This window comes from Bombyx mori, chromosome 23 (assembly GCF_030269925.1).
Source record: "Bombyx mori chromosome 23, ASM3026992v2".
Taxonomy (NCBI): domain Eukaryota; kingdom Metazoa; phylum Arthropoda; class Insecta; order Lepidoptera; family Bombycidae; genus Bombyx; species Bombyx mori.
Genome location: NC_085129.1, coordinates 378,325 through 393,276, shown reverse-complemented (window position 1 = coordinate 393,276; position 14,952 = coordinate 378,325). Strand labels below are relative to the sequence as shown.

The 14,952-nt window shown below is 43.2% G+C and overlaps 1 protein-coding gene across 8 annotated transcripts; it reads right to left on the bottom strand.

Annotated features, from left to right (window-relative positions):
• Positions 1-1,826: 1,826 nt before the first annotated feature.
• On the bottom strand, positions 1,827-14,598 carry LOC101742021 (organic cation transporter protein). Of its 8 annotated transcripts, none has more exons than XM_021348859.3 (8): positions 14,440-14,598; positions 12,777-13,315; positions 11,288-11,516; positions 10,847-11,102; positions 9,656-9,984; positions 7,819-8,116; positions 3,677-3,858; positions 1,827-2,893 (listed from the first exon to the last, which is right to left on the bottom strand). In XM_021348859.3, exons 2-8 carry the CDS (start codon positions 12,977-12,979, stop codon positions 2,729-2,731), a joined length of 1,662 nt encoding a protein of 553 aa, XP_021204534.1. In that variant the 5' UTR covers positions 12,980-13,315; positions 14,440-14,598; the 3' UTR covers positions 1,827-2,728. The 8 variants fall into 8 exon arrangements, with proteins under 8 accessions (XP_021204534.1, XP_062531121.1, XP_021204535.1 ...); XM_062675137.1 differs by having other exon boundaries at positions 12,777-13,040; positions 14,284-14,581; XM_021348860.3 differs by having other exon boundaries at positions 12,777-13,040; positions 14,440-14,581.
• Between the last annotated feature and the right edge of the window lie 354 nt (positions 14,599-14,952).

Sequence of the window (14,952 nt, the reverse complement as noted above, 5' to 3'; positions counted from 1 at the left end):
TTAAAATGTGATTGAAAGAACCTGATAGCGCGGGCCGTGTGATGCTGTGAAACTCTTCGGTACTATGTAGCACAGAAGCACTTACTACTTTGTGATCCAGGGTCTCACTGCAAGGGATACACCGCGAATATTCAGAGGAACTATGCACGACCATCATTCATTCCTATCATTATTGCAAAGTTATAGATCAGTTTTTGAGTTTTGTTATTTATTGCTATTTTCGGATAATAGAGATTTTGGTTGTTTCAGATGGCCTTTCCTGTTTAGACCACTAAAACAATCAGATTAGAAGATATAAATAATTTTAACAATAATAATATAACATTCAGGTAAACACCTCACTGAAAAATAAGTAAAGAAATTTTAAATTTAATAATTATTTGACCAGAATGCTCCTACAATATTCAAATTGTTGATGTGTATGAACTCCTTTCTCATTCTATGGGTCACTAAAACATACTTAATCAGTAATAAAGCGTTTGACATAACATTAACAGAATACGTGCTGCAAATATCGTCAAAGAGGATGTAAAAAAACTTAATGTCTTAGTACGGCATCATGGCTAGTTCAGAGCTATCACGCCTAATATAAAAAATTTCAATTTAATATGGAGTTTCGGCAAGTCTGAATAGACTAACATACACGCTACTAGCATAACACGTGCTACACTCGGTTATACAGAAGAATACAATCGTTTTCTTTAATTTACAGTTGAATTATCGTTATCAAAAACTATTAGCTAAAAGCTATTAGACGTACAAACTTAATTTGTAGAACTCGCAATGCTCTCAGTCTCAAATGCGCAAGAGCAAGTCATACTGACGAGCACCCCGAAGCGCGGAATGAGGCTGAACGAAATCGATGGAATCGAAATCAACAGAGAGAGAGTGTTAGAATTTTCTGGAGAGTATTAAGCGGTAGACAGCGGCTTGGCTCTGCCCCTGGCATTGCCGAAGTCCATGGGCGACGGTAATCACACACCGTCAGATGGGCCGTATGCTCGTCTGCCTATAAGGGCAATAAAAAAACGAATACCAATGTATGGGTTTGCTTTAAACGTCACCAGATTATTTAGGGCCCAAGGTTCGTAAAAGTCTGTTTGACCCCTGGAAGGAGGTGGTCCCCTTAGCCGTCTCGACGACTTATTGCTACAATAACTGAGGTCAGTGGACGAGTGGTCGTCGTCAAAAAAAAAAGATAGGAATATTGCGTTTAACCCCCATCGAGCTGCATTCGATTGAAAACGTGGAAATCGATTACAGTTCACAGCAAATCGTTGCTATTGGATCAATGAAAGCAGTGTGCCAATATTTCAAGGCATTTAGAGTTTAAAAATGATGCTTCTGAATTGTGTTGTGAGAGCAGTCAAGTCAAATTGACACCATTGGTACCGCCACCACAGCCACTACACTCAACAAAAGTTGTTCAAGAAAATTTTGAGACAACTTTCAAGGTAAGCATATTAAAAAACAATGAACTGTTACCAACACGTGTCTGATGCAAAATACGTTGGCAGCTTTTAATTGAAATGGTGTATCAATTGAAAGGGCGTAAAGTACGTCTTATAGCTCTATGAATTGCTAGAAGCAACCAGAAGTGAGTGTGTTTAAAAAAGTTGAGGGGAATGGCAGGGCTGACAAAGTATTTTGAGGGCCACGTGGTAGAGCCTCATGGAGGAACTACAAACAATTCGCTATATAATATCCTTTATTACATCGTTTTTCAGGTTCTGGTTTGTATAAAAAAAAGCGATAAAATCAACAATAAATTATAGTTCCCGAAGCGAAGCGAGGCCGGGTCACTAGTCAGCAATAAAACGATTTCATTTAACCAAAATTCTTTATAAAAAATAAAATAAAATATCTACAATCTAAAGTAATCTAAAATAATTATAATTTAAATGCATATAATTTTTTTTACAATCAAAGTTTACCTCTCGGTGCGAAACAAATCATCTGAATAAACTGCACTGACAAACCAAAAATGCTATAAAGCTTACCTGCATTAGCACCTGTCATTAACAATGCCAGCAATAACTAGCTGCCTACATATACTCGCACTACACAGTTCTCTCTCCGCGACTCTTACTCATACTCAAATTATATTTTTTAAGGCTAGTGCTAATAGTTAAACTTTTTAGTCACTTTGTTCTTTGCTTATTTCTATTTATTGCCTACATTTTTAGCGTTTTAAATACTTTTCACATTTACTTTACATATTCTTGCAGCAGGGCATACGTATCAAACTTGAATGTCATAAGCTCCAAGTTCTAAGTGTGTTGAATCACAACTGCGGACATTTCAAACCGAAATACACGACTGATTCGAAGGCAGACATTTTCTTGTCGAATAGTCAGGCAAATTGTCTTTAATATAACTACTTCAGTAAAAAATTATAAGTAGAACTTAATGTTAATCACAATAATTTATTGTAACACCCTTTATTTATGATAAATATAAGTTCAAGTTGGTCTGTATGACCGATGCTATACATTTGTATATGTTTAGTTTAGTTTCTTTGGCTACCAAAACTGAAACCTGAAATTTTACGAGGCATCAAAAACTTTTCTGCCTCAAAGATGGCTTCTGTTTGTTCGTTGTAGTTTCTTTTGATGCCTAGTATTATGACGGAAATAAACAGAGCTCATGAGCTAAATATGATAGCATGTTTTTTTGTGTATTTTAACGCTGATTACTTAAAACTAATATGATAATTCGTAACATGAGATTAGTTGCTTTGTATCTTGGATTGAGGAGTGCCAAGCGCCTCTGCCTCTGCGAGTGTGTTCGGCATCTTGGTGCCCAGGGTTTCGGGCTGAGTGAGGATCAGCACTCCGGAGAGGAAGCCCATAGCGCCGAACATCACTGTAGGTATGCCATGCCAATACTCCATCTGTACAATAATGTTACTTGATGAAAAAACAATGTAACGCTTGCAAAAATTTAGCGAAATCCTAACCCTTTTGTTAATATGGAGGAATCCCACTGGGATTCTGTGGTTAAGAAAGGGAAAATACCGACGGTGTGTGCGAAGTCTAACGTCCAATCTACACTGGACGACTTAAGAAGTGAAGGAATACTGCTGGTTTTCCTTCACTCTACAATGTCAAAGGGGCCTTCAACTCGAAATTGTATAAAACTTTGACGGTAGTTAGTGTGGCGGGTAGCCATCATACAACGCAAGATATTTGACAGATGCCTGATCTCGCTTACGAGATTTTCAAGTTATGCTCGCATAATACAAGTTCCGAACAACAACATTCGGACCGTCGGTCTACCGAGCAATATCACCCATAAAAATCATTCGAGATCACGAAAACTACTCTTACAACAATGCTTCTCCACGTCTTCCTGTCCTCGGCGGTCTTTATAGACTCGGTTATTGTCAGGACGGTTAGCCTCTTTGCCAGATGTGACCAGCGGGTAAGCAAGCGTCCGCGTGAGCTTCTTCTTTGAACTTGACCAACTATCATCAGCTTCTCTAGGTTATCAGAGTCTCTGCGAGCGATGTGACTGAAGTACGTGAGAACACGTTGGAAGCAGATAGCGGACAGAACGGATAACTTGGTCCGTTGTGCAGTTCGTGGAATTCGCAGCATTCGCCTTCAATACCACATTTCAAAAGCGTCTTTTACTCTAAAATGATGCTAAGAAATAGGAAATTTTTAGAACTTACTAAAGCAGGAGTGAGTGGAGCAGTGATGGATCCGATGCGACCGATCATGGACGAGAATGCGAGCAGGCTGTGTCTGTACTGCGTGGGGTACAGCTCGGACGTGAACAGGTACAGGGATGTGAACACCATGGAGATACCGAACTTGCCCAGAAGGAATATTATCAAGCGAAGAACTGTCATGTCTGAAAATTGGAGAATAAATTATATTGATTATACTCGTACAGGGTGTCTCGCAATGGATGTATCAAACCGAAACGTGGCTACAGTATTAAAAATGTAGATCACTTTAAAAATGTACCAAGTCGTAATTATTAGTTATTATTATACAAATATGAACTTGTAAGTCGTTTCAACTGTTCGATGACAGCCCTGCGTTTATAAAACAAAAGTACAGTTAGGTCGTTCATTCAATTAGACGCGACGGATCGAGATACACAATCAACTCATTCAAACTTATTCCAAACAATGAATACGACAAAAAATGCAAGCATATTACTAATTTTTTTTTAATTACTTTAATGACTGGACGAACTCATGGCCTAAATGGTGTTAAGTGGTCACCTGCCTGGTCCCTCGATTGATGAGGACGGCCGGTTTTTTGAGCCGGCTGCTTCCGAATGTCGGGGGGCCGGATCAGGTTGTGCGCCGCCTATACGCGGGGGTGGTGCGATCGATGTACCCTGTACGGTGCGCCTGTATGGGCTGAGCCGCGCAACTGCTATGGCTCGGATCCTGCGCCGGCTGCAGCGCACCGTTGCTATCAGAGTCATCCGTGGATATCGCACCGTCTCCTTCGAGGCGGCACGTGTGTTGGCGGGGACGCCGCCATGGGAGCTGGAGGCGGAGTCGCTCGCTGCCGACTATCGGTGGCGCAGCGAGCTTCGTGCTCTGGGCGTGGCCCGTCTCTCCAAAAGTGTGGGCGCGGAAGGCCCATTCTCGGCGGTCTGTGCTCGAATTGTGGTCGAGGCGATTGGTCAACCCCACGTGCGGCTTACAGACTGTCGAGGTGGTTTACTCAGTCTTTGATGACTAGTTGAATCGTGGCGGAGGACATCTCATCTTCCATCTGGTGCAGGTGCTGATTGGGCACGGATGCTTGAGGAAGTACCTGCACCGAATAGGAGCTGAGCCGACGACGAGGTGCCACCATTGTAGACACAACCTGGACACGGCGGAGCATACGCTCGCTGTCTGCCACGCTTAGGAGGTGAACGATGTTCGACCAGCCCATACCGTGGGCCCCGAAGGTCAAATATTTAGGTGTCACCCTCGACAGTAGGATGACATTCCGCCCCCACATCAAGACGGTACGCGACCGTGCCGCCTTCATTCTAGGACGTCTCTATCCGATGATATGTAGGAGAAGTAAAATGTCCCTTAGAAATAAGGTGACACTCTACAAAACTTGCATACGCCCCGTCATGACCTATGCAAGTGTAGTGTTCGCTCACGCGGCCCGCACTCACTTAAAGACATTCCAAATCATTCAATCCCGTTTTTGCAGGATAGCCGTTGGAGCCCCGTGGTTCGTCAGGAACGTCGACCTCCATGACGACCTGGACTTAGAGTCCATCAGTAAGTATCTTCAGTCGGCGTCCATGCGCCACTTCGATAAAGAGGCACGACACGAGAACCCTCTCATCGTGGCCGCCGGTAACTACATTCCCGATCCTGGGGACAGAATGGAAAGCAGTCGACGTCGCCCAAAACACGTCATCTTGGATCCTCCCGATCCACTAACGGTGCTTTTAGGCATTTCAAGCACCGGTCACCGTTCTCGTCGAACCCGTCGCTTGCGACGAAGGGCTCGACGAGTAAATTAACTCTCAGACACAGCCCACTGAGTTTCTCGCCGGATCTTCTCAGTGGGTCGCGTTTCCGATCCGGTGGTAGATTCTGCGAAGCACGGCTCTTGCTAGGGTTCGTGTTAGCAACATCGTCAGGTTTGAGCCCCGTGAGCTCACCTACTAAAGTTAGGGTTACGCTGACATAGCCGCCAGGGCTATCAGCATAGGTAGGAAAAAAAAAAAAAAAAAAAAAAAAAAAAAAAAAAAAAAAAAAAAAAAAAAAAAAAAAAAAAAAAAAAAAAAAAAAAAAAAAATAGGAGGTCCAGCGCCGTATCCTTGTCGCAAAGATAGGACCGGACTTGTTGCTGCCTGGCGTCGTGGCATCGATGCTTGGCGGCGACGAGTCTTGGAAACCTATGCTCGACGGCGGGACGGGAAGCGGCGGTGCGGGTGAAGCAAAGCTCTCCTCACTACGCAGAAATCCGCCACGGCCGGGCAGGGGGTCGGCGTGACCCGGCCCCCTATGAGCTTCGGGCTCCACCCGCTTTATGCGTGGAGGGATCAAGCCGCGGGACGGGGTGCTTTAGACCACGCCCGTAATAGGAAGCCGCCCGTAATAGAAACCGTGATGGTAGACCGCGTTCTCCCGACCGCTCTTGGGGGAAGTGCAGCGTGGCACCATCAAGGTGGACTCCCGGCCCGTCGACCGTGGGAGCCGGTGGTCTTGTCGCCAGAGGCCGCCGGTCCGGCGTATGGGGGACGGCGGGATGGATGTAATATGCTCTGTGTAAACCCTGTCCCGCCGTCTCAATAACTCCGACTGGGCTCCGGCCCGGTCCGGGGTAGGGCGCCGACTGTGAGCGGCAGGACTTTTTAGTGAGGGTCAACTCCACATACCCCACCCGCTGCGTGAATGGGAATCCGGGAATTTTCTCCTGTGGAAAAAAAATGGTTTGGAGCCGTTAAACATTTACAACGTAAATGCTGCCACCCACTTTGAGACATGAGTTTTTAGCTTGGTTTTAACAAGGTTTGGGTTTAAAGGGAATGCCTGTTGAAATTAGAAAATAAAATGTAACTATACTGAGACCTTAGAACTCGTATCAAAGGTGGGTGGCAGCATTTACGTTGTAGATGTCTATCGGCTGCCGTAACCACTTAAAACCAGGTGGACTGTGAGCTCGTCCACTATCCATCAGTTGTGACCGATCTAAGCAATATTTTTGTTTGTTAAATCAACAAAATTGCGTCCGCCACCTGTTTCGCATTGATTGCTGTTTAGTTAGACACACATTTGCAACGAACCCTGAGACAAGCGGGAGACGAACTCTGCTATTCAAAATAAAAGTTACGGAATCCGGTCTTGAGCAGAGGACTAATGTTGCACTCCTTGTCGTTTATACAGTGCTTTATTGAACGGTTTTGTACAGTTTAATTATGTTCTTTTTTATTTCTTACATAGGTAGGTATATAAGATTACGCTCGATAAATGGTTCTTAATTTACGTCACAAATTTTAGCATATTTATGTACATATTTAATCTCGTATTAAAAGCTAGCACGTGATTTAAATAACGTGTTTTATTATCTTCACAATAAAGTATGTATTTTTATCTAGTTTAATAAATAAAAGGATATGTTTTTATCAGAATTGTGCGTTACGTTAATCCGCGATATTAGTAAACCACGTGTGATTAGGGATCGATTGCGATGTAAGCTGTCCGTTCCAGAAGCCAGGAATAGAAGTACAGTCGGAACACAATACTTGAATGTCGATCAAAACTACGTAGTATGGGAAATCATTGTACAGAAAGGACCTGCCGGGGACTGGCCACGCGACCGCCGCCGGTACACAGACTTATACTCACCAGTGTCATGTATACAAGTACTCTCTATAAATCGGTAGGCGTCGCGTGGCGCGTTCTGTGTGCTTAGTGCGAGTTTTTAACGTTCTCGATAGCGTAAAAGTTAACTCAAATTTATATACAATTGGAACACCGCCCCAAGCGGCAAACCTAGGTAAACGTTCCAACTCCATACCATAATTCGAGTTAACTTTTACGCTATCGAGAACGTTAAAAAACTGGCACTAAGCATACTGAGCACGGGCAAGTTTCATCATTGATCGTAACCCAAGTTCTTTGAGAAACATGGTTATATGCGAGGTAAATCTCAGTAAAATATTGCCTTTTGACAAGCGCTTTAGATTATTAACCGAAAGAATTCACGAGAATAAAATATTACTTCGACGAGATATCGCACACCGAAGATCGCTTCACATCTGACGTTCAGAGTGTGAAATCATTATCAATGTATTATTCCTGAGCGTTTGAAATGAGAACATACAAAAACTTACCGTTAGGTATGAAAGCAAAGGCTATATTGCAAAGAGCACTGAAGAAGAATCCACCAGATAAAGTCGGCTTTCTTCCGACCCTGTCCAGAATCAAGACCGCAGTGTAAAATCCAGGGATTTCGATAGCACAGGTCAGGATGTAGTTCAAGTAAATGGTGTCTGATAAGCTGGCGGAGTTGATGGAGAGGCCGTAGTACACGAAGGTCGTGGTGATCCACCAGATCGGCGTGGTGCACACACGACGGAGTAGGATAGGAGATTTGATTATGGTTCTGAGAACTCCAGGGTCTGCTTCTACCTGCAATGAATAGCATGCTCAGTATAGTTGTGGGTGACCTTGACTATCATACATACCACAGGAGTTCCGCACAAGAGGAGTCAGAACAAGAGGTTAACAAAAAAAAAACAGTTTGATCCATAATAATTAAAGTCATGCAAGGAAAGATTTTAATTATAGCAATGCGATCATGTAGAACAGTGGCCATGTACGTAGATAGGTAATCTTATCCGCCGTAATCCATGCGAGTTAATATGTTGAAGTCGTCGTGGCCTAATGGATAAGACGTCCGGTGCAATCGTGTCGAGCGATGTAACGGTGTTCGAATCTTGCTGAATCTTGCAGGTACCAATTTTTCTAATGAAATACGTACCCACTTAACAAAATGTTCACGATTGACGGTACTTACGTATTAACGCGACCGCGGCAAAAATTCGGTTAAACTTTCCTTTATGGTCCGTTGATTTTGGGTCGGGGTGGAGTTTGGGTCAAGGGTTTACTCCCTGCACCATTCCCACTCCGCGGAACCCCATGGTTATGAAGATATCCATGGTTAAATTTTTTAATTTAAATTGCATTATTTAGTCAATCTCGAAGGGAGCTTAAGTTTGAATCCGCTTTATCTCCGGCGCTGCGGAAAGAGCAGCCCTTCCGCCCTTGCGTGCCGAAGCACGATCACTCGTGCTCCGTCACAGCGGATAAGGACTGCTCTCCCTCCGCGCCTCCGGTTGTTTATATACACTCTAGGGGTAGGGCAGACAAGACCCGGTGGAAAGTGGGGTGCTCTGATTCGCTTTTCCATATTTTTCGAGTTTTCCACATTTGCTAACGCAATTTTTGCCGCGGTGGCGTTATTACGTAAGTACCCGATTGACTTTTATGGTGAAAGAATAACACCGTGTAATAAAAATAAAAAACGCAAAAATTATAATTTGCGTAATCACAGGTGGTAGAACGCCTTGTAGGCACGGGTAGGTACCACCACCCTGCCTGTTTCTGCCGTGAAACCGTAGCGCGATTCGGCTTGAAGGGTGGGACAGCCGTTGTCCGTAGAACTGAGACTTGGAGCTCATGTGTCAAGGTGGGTGGCGGCATTAAAGATGTCTTTGAGCCCGGGTTACCACTTAACACCAGATGGATCATGAGCACGAGCAAAAGGAACGAACCTTCAAGTATAACACAACCGTAAGCTATAGAACGCGCGAAGATTTATATTACTCGAATTAACGAACTATCGATTTAAACCTTTAAGATAAATTACATGAGAGGGCTGACCGTCCGGACTGGCCGTCCAGTCACTGGCAGATGATTATTAAATACTCTGAACAATAAAATTAAATATAACAATAAAAATAAAATAATTAGATGTTGGCGGTGACCGGTATGTGGTAAAACTGCAGGATAGGAATCCAATCCATTGCGGCATGCGTGTGTGACAGCCCTTACACAGTGCAAGGTTCCGTTCTCAACTCTCGAGGTTGATGATGACAGTTGCACTCCTTGTGAGCCGTCACCAGGTGAGACTTAAGCCTATGCATCCATAATTAACAAACAACTCACGGGTTCCGCCGTGGCGACCGCCGCTGGAGGCCTCATCAATGCGTTCATAGACTTCTGACTAATCTCTCTCTTGTTAACATGGGCAGCTTTCTCCAAGACCCGTCGGGCTTCATCGAATTTTCTCTTTGAGAGCAGCCATCTTACGCTCTCCGATAGTAGCCAGTAGTATGAGACGATAAGGAAACAAGGGATGTGGAGCGTCATGATCATGTACCGCCAGGGCTGGACCAGCCACGCGATCCCCCCGAGGACCACTTGACCGACCGCGAACATCGATGAGCAGGTCGCACTGGTAATGACTCGGTACTTCGGTCCCACGAATTCAGTGGCTGAAAATTGTTTTATATAAAATACCCAAACATCATGCTAGTGACGAGTCTCGCAGTCAGCGACGAGGGGCTGGGAGCCTGGGATCTCTGCTATTTACGACAACTAGTGAGGGGACCCGCAGCTTTATACATAATACGTGCGGCACGACCAGGTGCCGCTGACCTCCACATTTCTGTCGCGATGCAGTTATGCGTTGCAGCTTATCGACTTGGGGCATCCGTTTTACTGCACAGTTCAGACTCATGTCTCAAGGTGGGCGACTGCATTACAATGGTGATGTCTATAGGTTTTACTAACCACTTAAAAACCAAATGGGCCGTGTACAACAAACAATAGTGTTTGTATCTTGTTCAAATAGAACATAAACAAAATGTTCAAATCCAGATCAAATCCAATAAAGTCCGTGAGGTACGAGTATGGGTAGCAGCCACTTAACTCCGACGACAGACTCCTGCGTGCTCCAGAAACTCACTCGTGTAAATCACTACAATGCTAACTATTTCATCTAAGGCTTATTATAATTCATTCATAATAAATTGTAACTTAAGTAGTTAGTAGTAATAATAAAATGCTTCCTTTCGATTACTTTTTCTGTGAAGTCTCTCAGTGTACATTATACTCGTACACATTTACATAACAACGGTACTAGTAACCAAAACTAGACCACTGTGGGCCACACATATTATATGAGTATAAATTAAAGTTTTTATAAAAATATACATTAGATATATCAAAGATCATCTTGCTAGGTGATAGACGAACGACGTTCCGAAACAGGGAATATTGCACACTCTTTATACAACTTCTTTAAAATATTATAATATTTAAAAAAAAACTAGAAGGTTGGTTGAATTCTCTCACCGAATATGTAGGCGGAGCTGAAGGTGCCGGCCCCCAGAGTCGTCTGTATTACCTGGAAAGCCAAGTACATAACGTAGTTTACGGAGAAGGCTTTGATTAAGCCAAATAGTGCCAAGTTGAAGACGCTGATCACTAGGGCCATACGTCTCCCGAAGCGGTCGGAAACATAACCAGTGATGGGCAGGACCAGCAATGTCCCCACGCTGGATAAAGTGCCGGCAAGAGCACGAAGCCACTCCTGGCACCCAAGGTCGAACTGTGAACAACAATATATATCTGTTTGATATTCCCTGAGTGCTGTCACATGTCCCTCTTCAAACAAGTTTGAAAAGAGTCTCCAGTGGTGGGCGACGGTCTGACTGCATCTCCGACATTGCCAATGTTTGCTTACCTTTAGGTGGAACGTAAGGTCTGCCGCCTACAAAAGAAAAAGGTACTCACGTCAAAAACAACAGAGTTATCTCTGGTATAAATGAATCCATCGCACTCAATGGTGTTGGTCTGGAAGATATTCGGCGGACAGTAGTCCAATGTCCCGTTGATCCCGGTGACTGGAGCGAACCGCTCACAACTCGCGAATCCAGAGTCGCTCTCAGGGATGGCGTTCGCCAACCACTCTCGGTCGTAATTCGTACTTTTCTCAACTTCCCCGCACTCTGGGATCCGACACCTGGACAAAAATGTAAAAAAATTAAAACGGACACTGTAATAGCCTCGTAGAGATTAAATTAATCCGTGTTTTATAGTTGGTTCGTGAAATGTTTCCTCATAAACTTTACCCTCAACACAAGTTGAACTTTGATGATCGTCAGAACTTTGTTATTGTATTTTACACTAGTTCAAGTCCCAATTATTTAATTTGAGATGAATGTCATTAAAACACTACCTACTTGAATTTTCAAACTCTATATCGTAACTCATCATCTCTCACCATCGGTTCCAAAAAAACACAACATTGTGTAGAATGGGCGAAATATGACGACGAACCGATATGCATCGAAAGTATGTTTTATTAAGAGTAGAGTAACTGCTAGCGACTCGGTAACTGCTAGCCACAGCAGCGGCTCGTGAGAATGAAGTGACGGTATCGAAATGTAGCGCGTGCCGCCGATTACTTAGTTCCTGCATAACACTAGCCTATAAATAGCACATTAATCCCAATGCAACTGGCGCCCTGACGACACTACAACAACCTGAGTGTCCCTAAGGTCTGTTGGGTGGTTTACAGATATAGCTAAGAACAAAATCTCCGTCCGGGACCATGAGTTCTACTTGAATTGTTAGTGTTTTAATAGCATTATTATGAGTCCAGCTTATCTTCATTCAATAAATAAACATCTTATCAATCAGTTTAATTGTTCGTATTAATTTGATACAGTTACTGGACTATTTTATGGGATGCACTGAACAACTGTGGTTTTGTTAGTCGTTGTAGTATTAAACGAGTGGTTTTGTTGAAGTACCTAAGTGATTAAGATCCTTCAACAGGCCATGAGGTCGTCCGCATCCACCCTTTTACTCTCTTCATTTTAAAATTTCTGCCCAAACCCCAATTAAGATTTGATACAAATGATGTGTTGCTAATAGGCAGTCTCTGCCGGCCACGCGCAGGGCGCTTATTGACAGCAACAGCAGTCTGAGCGTCATTAACTATGTACGGAACCGGGAAACATCCAGTGCACATACATACACTAACAAACTCTTAACACTTCTTTGTTGTAGAAAATGACCACCCGTGTGGAAAATTTCCACACCTATAACTCGGTAGACCCACCGACCTACGTTTGAATGTTAGCTATAGCTCGGTTAGAATTTCATGAAGTTTCCTAACTTATCAAGAGCTACCTGCTCCTACCACAACCGTGAGATTAAAACTATGACAAAGAAGCCCCCTAGAGTCGAGGTGCCGGGCAGTAAAAATAAAAATTACCTGTGAGGAATAGCTGCAGCAGAAAAGACGAATTCGCTCATGAAAGCCGACATGATAATAGGTATGGCCACCAAGAGGATGTTCCTCAACTGAAACAATCCAAACTGTCCCAGCTCGTTGATGAGCACATGGTCTAGATCTATTGGCTGGTCAAATGCGCTGCCCTTCCTCGCGGGGTCCACGCTGGGTTTTCTGTCTGCCATGTTGGGGATACCGAGGGATGGAGGCGGCACTCGGCGCGGCTGGTGCGGCTCAAGTGAACTGCTAATCAAATGATTCGCCTCATCTATAGCCGATAATCTGCTATCAAACGATAATATATGCACGCATTAACATATTACGTTTATTACGATACGCCGTTCATAGATTCAGGTTTTGCTTATGCAAAAGAAATACATTTTGAAACACCGCTGGTCCAGTATAGTTACTCGTCTTCTCGTGCTCAAGTTGATCGTGCTGATATTCTTCTATTAAATAGTCAATGAGCAGAGGAGTAACACGAGACAGAAGTCTCGATAGCATTGCAGTCACTGCTTATCCTGCAAACTCGGAAATAACTAAGAGAAATAGCACCAACCCGCTAAGCTCTACATTAAAATCCTGAGCGGAGTGCGCGTAGCACGGCCGCCATTCCTGGCACTAAAACTATCAAGATCCAGTTCAGTTCCGTTCAGTTCTGTTCAGTTCTGTTCAGTTCTGTTCACGAATTACTTCCGCCGAATGATAACATTGTGCAAGTCGTTCTGAGCTCAGCCAAATACAGCTCATACAGTTTTTGTCCAATTTATTTCTAGCAATTGTTACTTCCGCTGAGGGTATTATTGCTATTGACACTGTTATAAGGCGTTGGGTGTAATTCTGATTTCTTAAGATGTTTTGGGTTTTCCTTTGAGAACTGGACGGTGATTAATACATCGTACCGTTAATTAAAACATTACAGAACGACTAACGTATTTATTTAATTTCGAAAACGAATAAATTATTGCCCTAGAGAACATTTGATGAACCGCAAAAATGATTCTTCAGAAACAACCCTACACAAACAAACATACACCATCGATGATGTATGTATATGATTAGTATAGGCTACTATGGATTAGTCTATACTGATCTGCAAAAGGAATTACAGTTGAGTTCAATCGCTGCCTTTCATATTGATTTCGTGTTGAGCTACGCAGAAGTATACTTATAAGCATTTTGTTTCAGTCTTCACTTTATTAGTTTATGCAAAATAAAAAGAATCATAAATAACAAGTTAATTTTCGTTTTACTAAAAACTTTAAATAACAAACACAAACAACGGGGCCAGTGAACATCGCAAGCCTTCGTCCGCAACTGTGCTAAACGTTTGGTTTTAACTCTTTTGGTATAATCGAATATTCTACATCATTTATACAACTTAGTTATACAGTATATATTAGAGCACGATCGCAGATGTGACGTAGTTAAGAAGATTGATACTGTACCAACAGCCACCCATATAGCTTCCCATACAACTCCATCTAACCTGGCCTGGTCGTGCTGTGAGCTCGCCCAGGGAGGTACCACGTTCCAGTTCCAGGCCTAAGAGCTGACGTAACACGCCGGGTGGACGGCGCGGCGATAACGCCCTTTGCAAGATAGAAATAAATGAACAACAACACACGCTGCCCTAGACAAATACCTCGCAAGGAGTGTCGTCGATCCGACAGTACAATTACAGAGAGCACTTCAACATTTACATCATTTCAAAAACACATTTTAAAACATTGCTAAAATCTTGGAGCAACGATCGTCTCGCTCTACACGTGAACCGTTACTGGACGACTCAACTCGACGACTCAATTAAAATGAACCCACTGTTTCTTCTATACTGTATCCGCTTAAAGAGAAGATCATTACGAACCATAGACTTGAAGCCGGATGGTTAAATACTCGTATAGGATTAAGATACAACCATTTTAATATACTTTATTTTATGTCTCAAAACAGTAAAGCAACTGCGCTCTCCTCACATGGATGCTAGACGTGAAAGTTCTACATGGACATTCGATCATCTAGAGCTTGAATCATGACCTATCCAACTTTTTTATTACTTTCATAGAAACAAGTATTTATATTACCTGTGTGAATGTAAGTTGCCACCGTGTCTAACGGATATCATTAGTAGCAATGACTCGTGCTCCAGTAGACGGGT

Excerpts from the sequence above, each read along its gene's own strand:
- LOC101742021 (XM_062675135.1), bottom strand. The coding sequence starts at position 14,268 with ATGGGAAGCTATATGGGTGGCTGTTG. Across the intron at positions 11,103-11,287 it reads ATAACTCTGTTGTTTTTGAC|TTCGACCTTGGGTGCCAGGA; the intron begins GTGAGTACCTTT and ends TGTTGTTCACAG. Across the intron at positions 2,894-3,676 it reads CTCCACTCACTCCTGCTTTA|ATGGAGTATTGGCATGGCAT; the intron begins GTAAGTTCTAAA and ends ATTATTGTACAG.